Source organism: Callionymus lyra, chromosome 3 (genome assembly GCF_982586985.1).
Source record: "Callionymus lyra chromosome 3, fCalLyr1.hap1.1, whole genome shotgun sequence".
Lineage (NCBI taxonomy): Eukaryota > Metazoa > Chordata > Actinopteri > Syngnathiformes > Callionymidae > Callionymus > Callionymus lyra.
This window is the reverse complement of record NC_141820.1, coordinates 25,789,827-25,805,472: the sequence shown is the minus strand read 5'-3', so window position 1 is coordinate 25,805,472 and position 15,646 is coordinate 25,789,827. Positions and strand designations below refer to the sequence as shown.

The following is a 15,646-nucleotide window of genomic DNA, read 5'->3' as shown; positions in this document are numbered from 1 at the left end:
TTTATTATTGAAGATCGAATTATTCACATTATTATTTCACTATTACCATTTCATTTATTGATACTAGAAATGTTTCCTTTTTATTCAATAGACTTGCAGAAAAAATCTAAATGTTCTTTCTTTTTATTGATAATTAAACTCACAAGCAATTGTACATAACACTAAATATACTGTTTTTAGTTCAATTGTAATTTAAGTGGAATACAAACAGATTAGCATACTTAGCTAGCTTAGCTAGTTCTACACAGTACTAGCTGAGGGGAAATTTATCGCCCTTTGACACTTTATTACTTTATCAATTTTGAGGATTAGAACCAACATCCTGAAAATCTCCAATTACTAACTAATTTCTTACGTGGAATTAAGGACCTTTTTAAAAAAAAAAAAAACATTGAATGCTCAGCTTGTCTGTTAAAGGGTGGAAAATAGATGTTCTGTTCTATGAAAAACGACACGTGGGTCACAAAAAATAACAACATTACAAAACATAAATAAATATAAAAAACAATTAATAGGGATTTATGTCTGTGGTGGGAAAATATTTTTGGGTGAAAAAAATGGCCTAAAACCAGCTTGTGGTCACAAAAGTCATTTGTTTTTTTTAAATATTTTCTCTTCTTTCTTGCAAAATATTTGTTAACTTTCTCCAAAATATGCATTTATTTGAAGAAAAGGCACTCACAGTTCCAGGGCGGGGGTACGGCACCCTGCCTTGGAAGGGCACCCACTGGTACGTGGGTCCATCTCTGTGGGCGTAAGGACCCAGGAAGACCCTCCTGATGTCTGCCATGTTGTACATGCACACCGCTGAGCCTTTGAAGATGTTGCTGTGGGGCGAAAAAAAAAAAAAATGGAATTGGAGCGAATAAAGGGGAAGAAGGAGGAGGAGAGTGACGTAAAGTGAGACAACAAGCAGAAGACATTCATGAATAATTGTTCACTAGACAGACATTAGGGGCTTGTTGAATACCAAAGACAGACGACTAAATGACCCTTCACCGCACAAAGGCCGAGCGCCGCGGTGTTGTCATTACCTAAGTAAAGGGCTGACAGATTGGAACTTCACTGGGATCACTTCCAGGCCTCCTGAGAACAGACAGGAATTTGGGCACATCCCCAGTCAAACAGGAGAGCTGGTGCTTGCAAAATCCCCCTCCGATGTTATGAGCTCTCGCCGGAGCCAGATGGGTGGATTTTTTAATTTCACTAGCCAGACAAGGTCCAAACCAGGCAGGGGCCGATCAATCTTACGAGGAGAAAAAAAATATTGAGGGGGAAATAATGTGGATTTTTCTTTTCCAGGGTATTCCCAGGTCATCCAGGAGACAGCAGAACCCGCTGCATCTCATCAGAATGGAACAGTAGGGAGGAATATCCCCAAACATATATTTTACAAGAGCGCCTCAATTATTCATGTGGAAATGTTGACACAGCGAGCTATTTCAATACCGGACCAGGAAAACGAGCAGATGTGGTTCACCATTTGGAACACGATTCGTTATATGCGTGCATGTTTGGAACGGTTCCGAGATGATCCGTGTCAATTTTCCCAGATGGCCCCCGGCGTTTTTTTTTTTTTTCTTTCTTTCTGTCGGGTGAAGTGACGCTTCGCTGGCGTTTCCTTTGTCTCGGAGACTAACGTCGGGAAAGTTGCATCCGGCCGATTAGGGAAGGCGGTCGGTGATGCACGGAAGACGAATGGATTAACATTTGAAAAATGTTAATTACACTGAAATTCAATTGACTCCCGGGGCGTACGGAGGGGAGCCCCGATATCAGAGAAGATCCAAAACCCCAAAAAAAAGGTGCATCTTCAGATCCAAAGGTAAGTCCCCCATTGATCTGTCAAAGACATTGTGGCTCATTACGCAGCAATATTAAAAGCTGCTCCCTGTGACTCTCGTCTCCATTCATCTATGAAAAAGCAGCCACTTAGAAAACCAATTAAACCACTCTAATTTCTCGATGCCCTCTAATTGAATTTTTCAGCGTGCGGGTGGGCGTGAATGCCGCCCGCCTCACTCCTCGGATACTACACGAGTGAAGCCGCTGGTGATGTGTGTCTGCAGCCGGGCTTTCAATTCATCGTGTCTTATCATTACCGGTGAATGATGATGAAGTGTTTGTCCTCCTCTTCACACGCGCCAGTGGACACAATAATACCCCCCCCACACACCCCCCCAATGCATATTCATCATGGCCATAGAAAGTGTGGCCATCTGTGCCATCTCAGCTCGGATTATTAGCCGCCTTCGCTGCACTCTGTGGTGGAAAATAGCCAGGTATGAGATTAATTTGCCCTCTTTTCCTTTTCCTCATTTCAAATTGTTTAAAAAAAAAATCTGCTTTTGGAGACGATGCCAACAATCTGAAGTAAATAATGTCTAAACTGTCGCCATAATCCAAGCTTTAAATGTCTAATTCTACACATACTTGTGTCAATGAATCAGAAAACCTTGATTTCCAGAGTTGTAAACACAACACACATTAAAAATGAAATAATATAAATGGAGAAAAAAGAGATAAATGAAGGAAATAAAACGAGAGACATTATCATAAAAAGGAATATAAATAAATAATAATTAATACAAATAAAATACATGAACTACACGTTGATGACCTTTAGAGTCATTTTTTACCTAAAGGGTCACAAACCCAAGGCCTGTCATATAGTTGGTTCAATATCAATATGTAAAATTAATATCCATCCATCCATCCATCCATCCATCCATCCATCCATCCATCCATCCATCCATCCATCCATCCATCCATCCATCCATCCATCCATCCATCCATCCATCCATCCATCCATCCATCCATCCATCCATCCATCCATCCATCCATCCATCCATCCATCCATCCATCCATCCATCCATCCATCACCATTCATCCATTCATCCATTCATCCATTCATCCATCCATCCATCCATCCATCCATCCATCTATCCTATTATTAACAGCGTCTGGGTATGAAAAGATACAATTACGATCAGACTTATACTTCCTGTTAAGAACAGTTTGGAAATACATTATTTGTGGCCCCTGCATGTTTGACATCCCATGGCTAAAAGAACCTTTTCCTACATTATCGCATTGTGATTCAGGAAAAGAATGATTTGATAGGTATGATTAATAGAGCTCGTCCTTTTACAGAAGGTTGCTTTTGGAAAACAAAAAGCATGTCCTTAGTATTGTATTGTATGTTGGTTAATTACTAAGGATGGGCACGCCAATGGGTACCACGAAGGCACTAGTTCTGGAGTCAATGGAAACCATAACCGAAAAGCAAAGCACATTTCGTTGCCTCAAATCCTCATCAGAACTCACCTGGATAATTCAGCTCCAAAGTTAAGCCGAAAGAACATTTTTTTAAATCTTTTATTCTATTTTTCAAATCTTTATAAATATCCCTTCATTACTTTAATTTTAGTTTATTCTTGAACGTTTGTGTTGTCTCTGGGTCAAGGTGAACGACCTCCAGTTCATTGGGCCACTGGGTCATCTTGACCCAGATACGTATAAGTACTGATTAAGTACTGACATCCTACATCATCAGATACAACTCATACAAAAGTCTTCTTACCAATGACTTCTATAAATGTTGTAATTACAGCTTATTACATGGAGTCGATTGTTCTTTCAGGCTAAAACTGTTAGGGGCTCGTCACTAGTTGTGCACCTACAGGTCTTGGTGACCCAGGTCAGACAGACCCAGGACACTTTTGATGGACTCCCCTAGACAAGTTGGAAGAGGTTTCTGGAAGGAGGGAAGTCTGGCCCTCTTTGCTACTATCCCTGTGAGCCGACCTTGGATAAGAGGTAGAAGATTGATTGATGGCAGGATAAAGTAAAGTAAAAAAAAACAACCAGGACTCTGGGTTTTAATGTCACAAAGTTATGTTTCTAATGGACATGGTTCAATGTCAGAGCTTCCATGTGACTCCTCCAGAATTGTATTTTGCTTTTTTTCAAATAAGATTCATCTTCTTGGTCATGATTTCGTGTATAATGGAGTATTTGGCTTCATCTGACGCATCACTTGTGAAGTCAGAGTCAAGTGGCGCGGCAGTGAGAAGGAAAACCTTCTTTCCAACTGAGTGAATATCATGTTTCTGCTTCCTCTCCCCTTTCTCCGGCTCCATAATCTCATTCCCCAACAAGCTCTTCTGAAAAGGGGGGACAGGCCATGGAGGAAATGGGGGAATCAGCTAAAAGCAATCTCTCATCTGCGAGGCCAGACATACGGAGAGGTATTATCCGAGGGGCGAGCGGCCGCGAGACACCTGTAAGTGGATTATAGTATAGAGAGCACTGCTGGGGAATTGGACCGAAGACCTGCTTTGTGTAGCGTGTCATTTGAAATGCTCGGGAAATGACAGCGAGTAAAAGAAGAAGCTCGGAAATATAAAGCATGCTTGCGAAGAGAATACATCTGAGCGAGTGTGTGTGTGTGTGTGTGTGCGTGTGTGTGTGTGTGTGTGTGTGTGTGTGTGTGTGTGTGTGTGTGTGTGTGTGTGTGTGTGTGTACCTGGATGTGGTGAACACGGCATAGACCACCGGATTCTTGGGGTCCTTGGCGCTCATGAGAAAGACGTCCTCTGAAACCAGAGAAAACGGATTATATTAACTTAAATAGATGTTTTTTGTTCTACGTTGAATAAACATCAAGGACTTACGGAGCTCATCGAAGTGCGTGTCGATGCCGTTGACCCCGGGTACGGAACACATGAGCCGGGCCTTGAGGAACGTAGTCCACTTGTTGACCAAGCTCCTGTGACCCCCCATGTCGTTCTGCAAAAGAGACACGGATCAATCAAAAACTGTGTATTAGGAGGGTTTTTGTTTTGCCAGAGTTTATCAGTAAAACAGTGAAATACTTCTAAATGTAGACCATAATGTTACAAATTAGAACTATATTTAAAATGTCTCTCTGTTGCAATGGTTTTCCTTTAAAACGTATGGCGTCAAATCTGTTTGAGTTAAAGAAAAGGAAACAGTTTTGTTTAGAGGTTCCAAAAAACACTATTATTGATATTAAAACTAGGTGATGTTCTCTACTGTGATGTTACTAAAAGAAACAGTGTCTTTGTAATAGTCACAACATGCAAGTGTTATGTAAAATTGATGGACAGAAATAAATTGTTTTAGATGAAAAAAACACAATACATCATGAGGGGCATCATTTCTATTATGAAATAAATGAATATCTGTTTAAAACTGACCACTTTAATGTTTTCAAGACAATTAACGTATCGCCATAGAATCCTCTGCTGAGATGACTAAAATAACTAAAAGAAACAATGGTTTTGTAATATCCAGAACATGTAAGCGTAATGTAAAGTTGGTAGACAGTAAAAATTGTGATTTTCATAAAATAAAGAATTATTTTTAAAAGAAAAAACATAGTATATCATCTGATGTGATGTTACTAAAAGCAACAGCGTCTTTGTAATAGCCAGAACATGCAAGTGTCATGTTAAATTGATAGATCGTGATTTTTATAAATAAATAAATACTTTACAAGAAAAATATGAAAATATGTTCATAACTGATCACTTGAATGTAAGAGTCGTTAAGACAATAAACGTATCGCTATTGAAAGAGGTGATGTTTTCTACTGTGATTACTAAAAGAAACAGTGTCTTTGTGTTAACCAGAACATGTAAGAATTTCGTAAAATTGGTGGACAGTAATAAATTGTGATTTGTTTTTAACTAAATTAAAAAAATTTAGAAGAAAAAAATAGTGAATCATGAAGGGCATGATTTCAATAATAAAATAAATCAATATATGTTCAAAACTGACTAATTGAATGTATTAGTTGTTTATTCAATGTTGTACTGCTCAGACATAAGTCCATGTTCTCTGTATAGAAATATGTTTGTAAAGACATTGACATATATATATATATATATATGTATATATATATATATGTAACTATCATTTAAAAGTTAAAGACACTAATTTAAAGAGCTAATGAAAGACACATATTTCCAAGAATAACTCCCTTCACTTCGGTAAAGTTATTTGAAGTCACTCTGTCTATTCTGTGGAGCCAAATAAAAAGTATTCTTTTTACTCCATGTTTTTTTTTTCTGGCAAAGAACAGTCCCCGATGAACCATCTCTCGCTTTTGACAGATTGTTATTTTATGCACATTTAAACATCCTCATGGAAAAGAAGAGATTTGGAAGGTTCTATCTTTTTTGCTTATTCCAAGTCAGGTTGCAGAGGTAGTGGACCAAGCAAAGGAGAAAAAAAAACTCCACTCTTGGAAAAGCAAGAGGAATAATTTTTGCAGGATGTTCTAAGTCCACTCAAATGCGTCTTTCCAGACATGCCTGGCGGTCCGTCGAGATGCTTGAGTGACACGCCTCTCCCAGGTGACAGAACTACGGTAGAATCCAGAGATTCTGATACAAGCTGTGATAATGGTTGACATCCAGAGCCGTCGCTTTCTTTCAATCCTAAGTTAACTCTGTTGAGCTGTTTGCAGGATATTCATCTGAGACATGTTACCTTACACAGTTGTCCTATCCTGGCGATGGTGGCCTTCCCTGTGTGCTCGCCGTCCATCGCATTCTCTTTGAAAAACAGGAAGATTTTGTCGTCCTCGGGATTGTCACTTTCTGGAATCAAGTGCACGCCAACAAACCTGGGGTCTACGGAAGGAAGAAGAAAATGTTGCAGCGGTTTAAGGTAGTTCTATGTACAGTATATAACCCTCGCGTTGTCTCTGGGTCAAGGTGACCCGGAGGCCCGAAGAAAAATGTGTTTGTGGTTTCCTTTGTGTTGTCTCTGTGACAAGGTAACCCTGAGGCCCGAAAACAAATGTGTTTGTGGTATCCTTTGTGTTGTCTCTGGGTCAGGGTGACCCTGAGACCCGAAAACAAATGTGTTGTGGTATCCCTTGTGTCGTATCTGTGTCAAGGTGATCCGGAGGCCCTGAGACAAATGTGTTCGTGGTATCCCTTGGGTTGTATCTGTGTCAAGGTGATCCGGAGGCCCGAAAACAAATGTGTTTGTGGTATCCCATGTGTTGTATCTGTGTCAAGGTGATCCGGAGGCCCGGAAACAAATATGTTTGTGGTATCCCTTGAGTTGTCTCTAGGTCAAGGTGAACGTCCTCCACCACTTCATATGTATTATTGGAAGCCATTTAACTTGACACAATGGCAACACAAGGGATACCAAAAACACATTTGCCACCTTGACCTTGATACAACACAAGGATTATGTTAAAAAGCGTAGTCTTCGCCAATCCGCCAAGTCATATATACAGTTTGTATAGATACACTTTTTTAAGGTTTCACTTGCCATTGACAGTTTGTCTGCACCACAAAGAGTGACAAATCTTTGGAACACCACTATCACTCACATTTTCTCAAGCTTTCAACGAAACCAAACCTTCGCTCACAGACAAACAAATAACCACAGACAAAACCTCCTCATTACGGTGAATAATTGAAGGGTGTATTTTTAGGATCGACATGACGTCCTCCTAGGAAATTGAGTTGGCATCCGACGACCACCTGAACCAGCAGCAGGTTTTTGATTCCCAGTGTTTTTTTCAAAATACTTTTAAAAAGAGCTATATTTCTTGTGACTTGATTTTCCGAAAACTGCTTCGATTCTACAGCGAAATATCCCTTCCAGCTGGAATCGACTATGTGAGGATTTTAGTCGGCTATAAACAGGAAGCGACTCCCATCGTTTACAGGACACGACAAGACGTCCACCCCTGTTTTTACACCTCCAGCACCAATCCTCCACGAGATCCTCCAGTCACGGCTCGGGAAGAACCGACATTCACTTAACACCCGAGCGTCACAGTATCTGACTCGACGCCGACTGAGCGCTCCAAGTCCAAATCCCACATAACCCTGGCCTCCAGACCACATCCTCGCTCAAACATATGGCTCTGATTGTGCCTGGTAACCCGTGAATAAATTTATCTCCACTTGAAAAAAAAGGGAATCAAGAGCGGGGGGGGGGGTGCGGGGGATCCTCAGAAAATAAGGAGGGAAAAGGGTCACTGGCGCATTGTCACGTGTAACGTGAAACGGTGTCTACAGGCTTCGGGGGTTTAGCCGCGGAGAAACAAGCAGTGCCAAGTTACACCTTTATTGCCTCTTATGTCGAAGAGTAGCTGTGAAGAAAGCGAGTGTGGCCAAAGTGGAAAGCGGATTTATAAGCTGGGTGCGGGCGCGAGACCTCTGGAATGAGCCGTTGGGCACCGCACACTCGCGACACCTCCGCGGGGTGTGTGCCAGAGACCGTACGCCTCAGAAACCCGCCGCGGTGAGCTCACACTTCCAAATGCAGGAGACTGTTTTTAGAGCAGATTTCATCTGATGCGAATTTGACCATTGCTGGTTAAATATATAGACTTTTTTTTAATTTTACTACGTCTATGAATACAAGGAATTAGTTGGAGATACATTGAGTCTGTGCCTTCTTTTAAATCTATTTTAAAAACGTACTTTAACAGACTGGCTTTTGTGTGATGTCGCCTCTTAACCCTTAACCCTTGGGTTCATCAATGGGCTTTTACTCTCCTTTATTTTTTATTGTTTTACCATTTTATTTAATAATATTTTCCTTGAATGGAACGCGTTTTGATTTATCTTGTTTTATTACTGTAGTGTTTTAATGGATTGTGTTATTTTTAACTATATTTGTTTGCTTTTATGTAAAGCACTACTACGGTTTTAAAAGTGCTATATAAAAAAATGATTAATATTATTATTATAACTTCTTCTCAAAAATCAAGATGGAATAAGAGGAAAAAAAAAGTTGTATATGCTAAAAAAGAAATACAGAAGGATATAAATATTGAATACACAATGTAAACTTCAATAAATAATTAGATTGTAAATATGAAAAAGAAAATAACAAATATATGATTTTAAATAATAATGCTAGTAAATATTTACAAGTGTTTTATTTCTCGTTGTTTGTTTAGTTTGATTGATTAGAAAAGTACCTTATTTTCACACAAAATTACTTTATCTAGCTAGATACAGTATATATATCTGACCTATGCAAATTGTGGCCTAAATTTTTAAAGCCTTTAGAAATTCAAACTAAATCTACTAAACACTAGTGATGGTCTGGTGAAGCTTCATGAAACAGTGTCATGTTGTTTAAAGGTCAGAAGGTGGCGACATCAGTTTAAATAGATGTGATGTTTCATTAGAACACTTGTTCAAAACAAAGGAAAATAGTGGAGAGACCGCCATCTAGTGGACTAGTGTAATAATGACACGGTTTCATTAAGCTTCATCAGACCATCACTAGTAAATACTGATAATGTAAACATCTAGCAATTTTATTTGTGCTGATTATTATTATCCATTATTAGTTAAATCCTAAATATAACCTGTTAATGTGTTTTTGAGACTTTATTATAAGACTTTTTTTTTTTTTTTTTTACAAAAAAGTGTTCCATTACAATAAGTCAAAACATGTTTTAAAATAAATCGTTTTTTCATCACATTATTTAATGAATTACAATTACATTACATTTGTGTTCAACAAAACATTTCTTGATTTTCCGATGCTTTTCACCTTTGACTCAACTTCACAGACTTAGACAATATTTTATATATTGTACGTGGACTAAATATATTTCATGTTGACCATATTAAATTCAATTAAAATAACTTTTTCTATACGAACAAGCTAAAGATTTTTTTTCCACTAGCAGCTCATGCTTTTGACCTGCAGTTTTTTTTCCCAGCAGGCCATTAAACATTATTATGAACGTATGTAGTTGAATGTATCTTTTCATTGCAGATCAGACGTGATTCATGAATTTTAGGATTGACCCGTGATTACTGAAAGATAGACTTTGCATTCAAAACTGATACGTTTGATCCTGACAATTCAAGGTTTCACTCAAATATCTGGTTACGAGCGTTCGTCGCCGGAGACGGCTCCACGCTAATCCCCGGTGGTGGAAAAAAAACAAGTTGGAAATGGATCCGAGAATCATAAAGATGAGCTCTCGTAAAGAAGTCTGAAGAAGGTGAAAGATGGACGGAGATTAGCGTGGAGGGAGGGGCGGCCAGAAGAATCCGACTCCTCTGCCGGAAAACAGCTGAGAACAGAGGATAGGCCTCGCACTCGTGTGTGTGTGTGTGTAGGTGTGTGTGTGTGTGTTCATCCCTGTGCTCAAATCAAGACCCTTTTCAGTCAATTCACTTACTCACTATTCTGATACTATACATGATATGCTATGAATTAACTGACAAAATAATCTTTATACAGTATATTTGAGAAACGTATCTGAATTTTATTTGTGTGTGTGAATATGCAATGTGAGTGTGTGTTGTTTTGGAATTTCTCAGTTGCATATAAGAGAATAGAAATAAAAAAAATACATAAAACATAATATTAAATAAAACTTACATTTGATTTTAATAATCATATAATTAAAAAGAAAATTAAAATTCCATCAGTTTCAATAACAACACAGTTGCCGCCAGATGCATCTTTGAAGTTTGAAGCAGTAAAATAATTAAAATAAGAAACTTTTTTTTTTTTACACAAAACTATTTAAAAAACAACATTTATTTCTGACCTGAGGTCACATGTGGTCATTTTCCTGAATTTATGAAGCCCTCAGAAAGTCAAACTAAAACTACTGAATCCATATATTATAGATAGATACCAATTTGATATTGTTCATATTATATATTTATATCACATATGATATGCTATATACTATATTTTTTACTATCCATTATCATTTACATTCTAAATATAACCTGTTATGCTTTAGAAACAATATTATAAGTTGTATTTTTAATGTTGCGAGTGTTTGCGGTCCAATAAAAAAGCCAACTTATATTTTTAAATAAAACATTTTATCACATTAGTATTATTTTTTGGTTTAAAGTAAAATAATATGTGTGTGAAATAAAATAATATCCTGATAAGAAGTTGTTTTCAATAAAAAGAAGATCTCACCATTGAGCCATCTGGAATCGTGCTGCTCTGTCCTGATTGGATGATGATCTCCGAGCGTTCGGAAAATAGCAAAGTCTCTCCCCATGAAGTCGGCCGAGGTCCCGGAGTAAAGTTCCCCGTCTGTCGGAGAGGGTCGGCGTCAGAGAAGGAGAAGCTTCCCCGGCAGAGAAAAAAAACAAAACCTCTCACCGATCAGAAGCGACGACGACAACATCTTGGGGTCGTAGGGACTTTTGCCGCGGCCGTTCTCGTAGAGCGTTCCCAGGCGGAAAATGTTCTCCTGCGACGACAAGGGTCGAGTTACACCGGGAGAGCACAGATTTTACAATCAGGAGAAAACAAACGTCTGATGGGAATTCATATTTGAGTTGAAATATTAAAAACTTAAACATATATATTTATTAATTAAATAAATAAAAAGTGAATATTTGAGCAATATTGTCCTTTGATTTTTTTTTTATATTGTCTTTTGATGTTTTTTAAATATTGTCCTTTGATTTTTTTTAAATATTATATTTAAAATATTTAAATAATATTCTGATTGAAAAGAAGTGTCTCAACATCATTTTAAAAGTGATGTTGAGACACTGTTTTCAACATAAATTCATTTTTGGATCATTTTGATGTATAATTTAACAAAAACAACAATGCTGTTATAAATTATATATGTTGAAAAAATGAGGTTAAAACTTCCAGGTCAAATGTATTTGTAATAAAACAGGATGAAAACTCAAGAGTCAGCTTCAATATGGAGTCTTGGATAAGAGATCGATAAATCGTACGCTCGGCTAAATGACTAATGAATGAAGCGGAGAATGTCCGATGACAACTTGAAAGGTCGTCGTGAAACTGAAGCCGCAACAGAACATTTATAGTCGTGCGTTAAATGTCACTCTCCTCCTTATAGAACTCCACATGTCGTAGCGGCCTATCCATCAAACCTTAGGTTCGGACTTCTAACACACAATATCAGCATTTGGTCCTAAGATAAGATAAGAATAAAAATATATTTCTATATTCATTTTAATAAACAATTATCCGCCTATATTTATGTGAGTTCATACACTTTTTTCCTGCTTCTTTTAGACATCAGTTCATAATGAACACTTAATTTAATACAATACAAATATTTATTTTCTGACTTTTTTAAAAGATGAAAAATAACTTCTATAAATTATATAACTTCTCCTAAATTTTATGGAAACAGCTGTTTTCTTGTTTTGTTCCCTGGTTAATTCTTGGTCAGATGTCTTTAAATGATTTTACTTTACAACTTTACTTGAAAACATACTTATAAAAATGTATATTAACAAAGAAAAATGTTGACGTTTATAAGATATTTGTCAAATATAATTCTGTCTACCGTCCAAAAGATTTGAAAAAAAAATTCCCTCATATTTGACCAACGAACAGGTAGAATTGAAGGGTCAAAGGTCACACCTCTGCCCTCTTGCCCATCTCCAGGTAGGCACAGATGGGGTGGAACGCTCCGGTGCCGCAGATGTAAAGGTGCGTCTGGTTGTACGGCTGCAGGACTCGGATGAAGTTGGAGCACTCCTTCTGGAAAGAAACCCAAACGGGATTGTTGTACTTTTTCAACACTTACAATAAATGTCATTAAATACATATAATCATCATAAAAATATTTACTTTATATATTCAATTAGGTAACTTTCCTCTTGTTAGTTACTGGAAGTCTCTAATTGTTCTCTTTACTTAATTTAACTAATGTTTTTTCCACTTTTTTTCTTTAACTTTAATGCGTTTCTTCCAAAAACAAATGCTTACTCTTATTTTTCACAACATTTTTCGGTTTACTCGCCTCTAGGAATTATTCATATAGTGGCTTAAACTTCAAAGTTTTATATTTCTTTTTAAATCCAAAAACACCTTTTTCTCTCCTTAAATTAGTTAATAATATAACTACATTTTACAGTATTATTAAGTGATTTATATATAATGTTAATGGTTGCCTTTCTTCCATGTAAATTTGATTTTTGATATGCATTTGTTTTTAAACATATATATGCTCTTTTTTTTTTTACTTCCTTCTTCCTTTTTGTATTTGTGGATTTAGAAGTAGAATCAGAAAAAGCTTTTTTTTTTTGTTACGTAAATCAACAATATACAGTACAAGCTTGTAAAAGAATATGTTTTTGTGCACACAGGATTAATAGAAAATGAAAAGAACATGAACGTGCACGTACAAAAATCATAAACTTGTATAATAAATAAAACCCACACAGAAAATATCCGTCTGTGAGGACAAGTGACAAGTGAGAGACTAAGAAATTAAAAAGAAATCAGGAGAAAACAAATGTATGATGGGAATTAATATGTGTTTTTTTTTCTGTTTTTCAAAAATAGTTTACTTAATAATAATTCTGATGATTATTATTTATGAAAAAGTGTCTTAAAATGATTAATAAAAATGAAAATAAAATCAGCAGGAAACATGTTACTGGTCGAGTCCATGTGGAACTAAAATCAAATATCTTTAATCAGAAAATGTGTTTAACTGAAGTCGTGACCAGGCACTGTGACTCCTGGACGCATCTGGACCAGGAACATGGAACCAGGACCTCAAACGAGGGACATTCCACCTGTAACTCCGGCTCCGTAATGAGCCACATGTGGGATGTCGGCGAGAGCGTTCCGGTCGACCGGACGGCACACTCTGATGGCCCCGGTGGTGTGAGGCTGTTTATTAGAGCGCTAATCAAGTGGACCCGGTTAATGTGGGCCCGGTTCTTCCAGAGGCCCGGAGGGTCCCGGCCACATGTGCGTCGGAGATTAAGTCTGGCTTTCACCAATTACAACAAACATCCCGCTCACAAATTAGTGCTTGTTAGCTTTGGGATTTGGAACGTTACATCACGCACACACCAGTCCACCAATTATCCTTATTTATCCGCGCTTTGAAACCTGCAGCGATGAGGTCACTGGCATTAGGAGGGAAATTACAGAGCCTGGGATTCCGACGACCAGCTTCGCCCGGTCCTTGTCCGGGTTCACTGATGAAAATGTGGTTCTGATAGACGTAAAAAATCAAATCTTCTTAAGTGATTTCAACGGAAATCAGATTTTTCTTTGAACTTTTGGCGGGAAATCTTACGCGTGGAATTAAAAGAACAAATGAACGCCAAAGAGATACATTCATGCCCTTATCATTCATATCAACCACAAACATATTCCCTTAATTCCTCATTTTTATTTTAAAGTAATATTTATCAAAGCATTTTATATAACATTATTAAATATTACTTTTGTGACAAGCACTTTTAAGGGCATTTTATTTAAATATATTTTCAACATGTATTTACCCTTTTTTAATGTTATAATTATATATAATAATATATAATAAATATGATTTATGGTATAATAAATTACAAAAAATACCACAACATGTGTATTTATTGATTTAAAAGTGCAATAAATTGACTTAAAATAAAATGTACATTATAATACATTTATCGTCATTTTTTTAATATGATTAAACAGGAAGTGTCCGGGGTCGAAGTGTGACATCATGTGGCGCACACACACACACACACACACACACACACACACACACACACACACACACACACACACACACACACACACACACACACACACACACATGAACGTGGGTGCTTTGAAAACGAGGAACTCGAATGTAAAAGTAGAAAAGGTTCGTGCCGATGCATTGATTTCCAGCGCGAACAGCTGCGCCCCGAGATCTCGCCGCGCTTGAACGCGCTGTGTGTTCTCGCCGTGAAACGTGAATAACCTTTATGGCGTGTGGTCACTCGGATGTAGTTGGCCTTGACTCGAGTGTGTGAGTGTGTGAGTGTGTGTGTGTGTGAGTGTGTGTGAGTGTGTGTGGTCCTGAGGACGAGCGGCCACATGAGCAGGAACAGAGGGGGGGATACCCACAGAGTGGATCAACATTTACTTTTTTAAGGATTTTTTTTTTTTTTAGGTTTGTAAATCCTCAGGATTAATATGTTATCAGCTGATTAAGGATGAGAGCAATATTTTTGTTGCTTTACATCAAACGATTGAACAATTATGAATTCATATTTGTGTTGAGTAGCTAGCTTAGCGACGTGATTGTGCTAACTCAAAATTCTAAATTCAAATAAAGGCTTCTTGTTTTTAAGATTGAAATCTTGAAACGTTCAATCAAAATGTTATCAGTTTATTAGGGATGAGAGCAATATTTTTGCTTCTTTATATTAAAAAATTGTTAGTTAGTTAGCTTAGCGACAGGATTATGCTAGCTCAACATTAGAAAGTAAAAGTTTTACCACCATTTGCTTCTTTTTTAAATTTGGAATCTTGAAACCTCCTATAAAAATGTAATCAGTTTATTAAGGACAACTGCAACATTTTGGCCGTTAAATACTAAATAATTGAACAGTTATAAACTTAATATTTGTGTTGAGGAGTTATCTTAGCGACAGGATTATGCTAACTCGTCATTAGAAAGTAAAAGTTTTTGCCACGATCTGCTTTTTTTTAAAGATTGAAATCTTGAAACCTCCTATAAAAATGTAATCAGCTTATTAAGGACAAGTGCAATATCTTTGCTGCTTTATATTAAATAATTCAACAATTATAAACTTAATATTTGTGTTAAGGAGTTAGCTTAGCGACAGGATTATGCTAACTCGTCATTAGAAAGTAA

The 15,646-nt window shown here is 37.2% G+C and overlaps 1 protein-coding gene across 2 annotated transcripts in view; it reads right to left on the bottom strand.

Annotated features, from left to right (window-relative positions):
• Window positions 1-15,646, bottom strand: part of sema3aa (sema domain, immunoglobulin domain (Ig), short basic domain, secreted, (semaphorin) 3Aa) — a 46,575-nt gene that overhangs the window by 6,933 nt on the left and 23,996 nt on the right. Inside the window, exons 4-10 of one of the 2 annotated variants that reach the window (XM_087787280.1) lie at window positions 12,415-12,534; window positions 11,164-11,254; window positions 10,975-11,094; window positions 6,520-6,662; window positions 4,677-4,791; window positions 4,529-4,598; window positions 683-827 (exon numbers count right to left, since the gene is read on the bottom strand). In XM_087787280.1, coding sequence (XP_087643406.1) covers window positions 683-827; window positions 4,529-4,598; window positions 4,677-4,791; window positions 6,520-6,662; window positions 10,975-11,094; window positions 11,164-11,254; window positions 12,415-12,534 — 804 coding nt within the window. The remainder of the gene's footprint in view (window positions 1-682; window positions 828-4,528; window positions 4,599-4,676; window positions 4,792-6,519; window positions 6,663-10,974; window positions 11,095-11,163; window positions 11,255-12,414; window positions 12,535-15,646) is intronic. The other variant, XM_087787281.1, reaches the window with a different exon arrangement.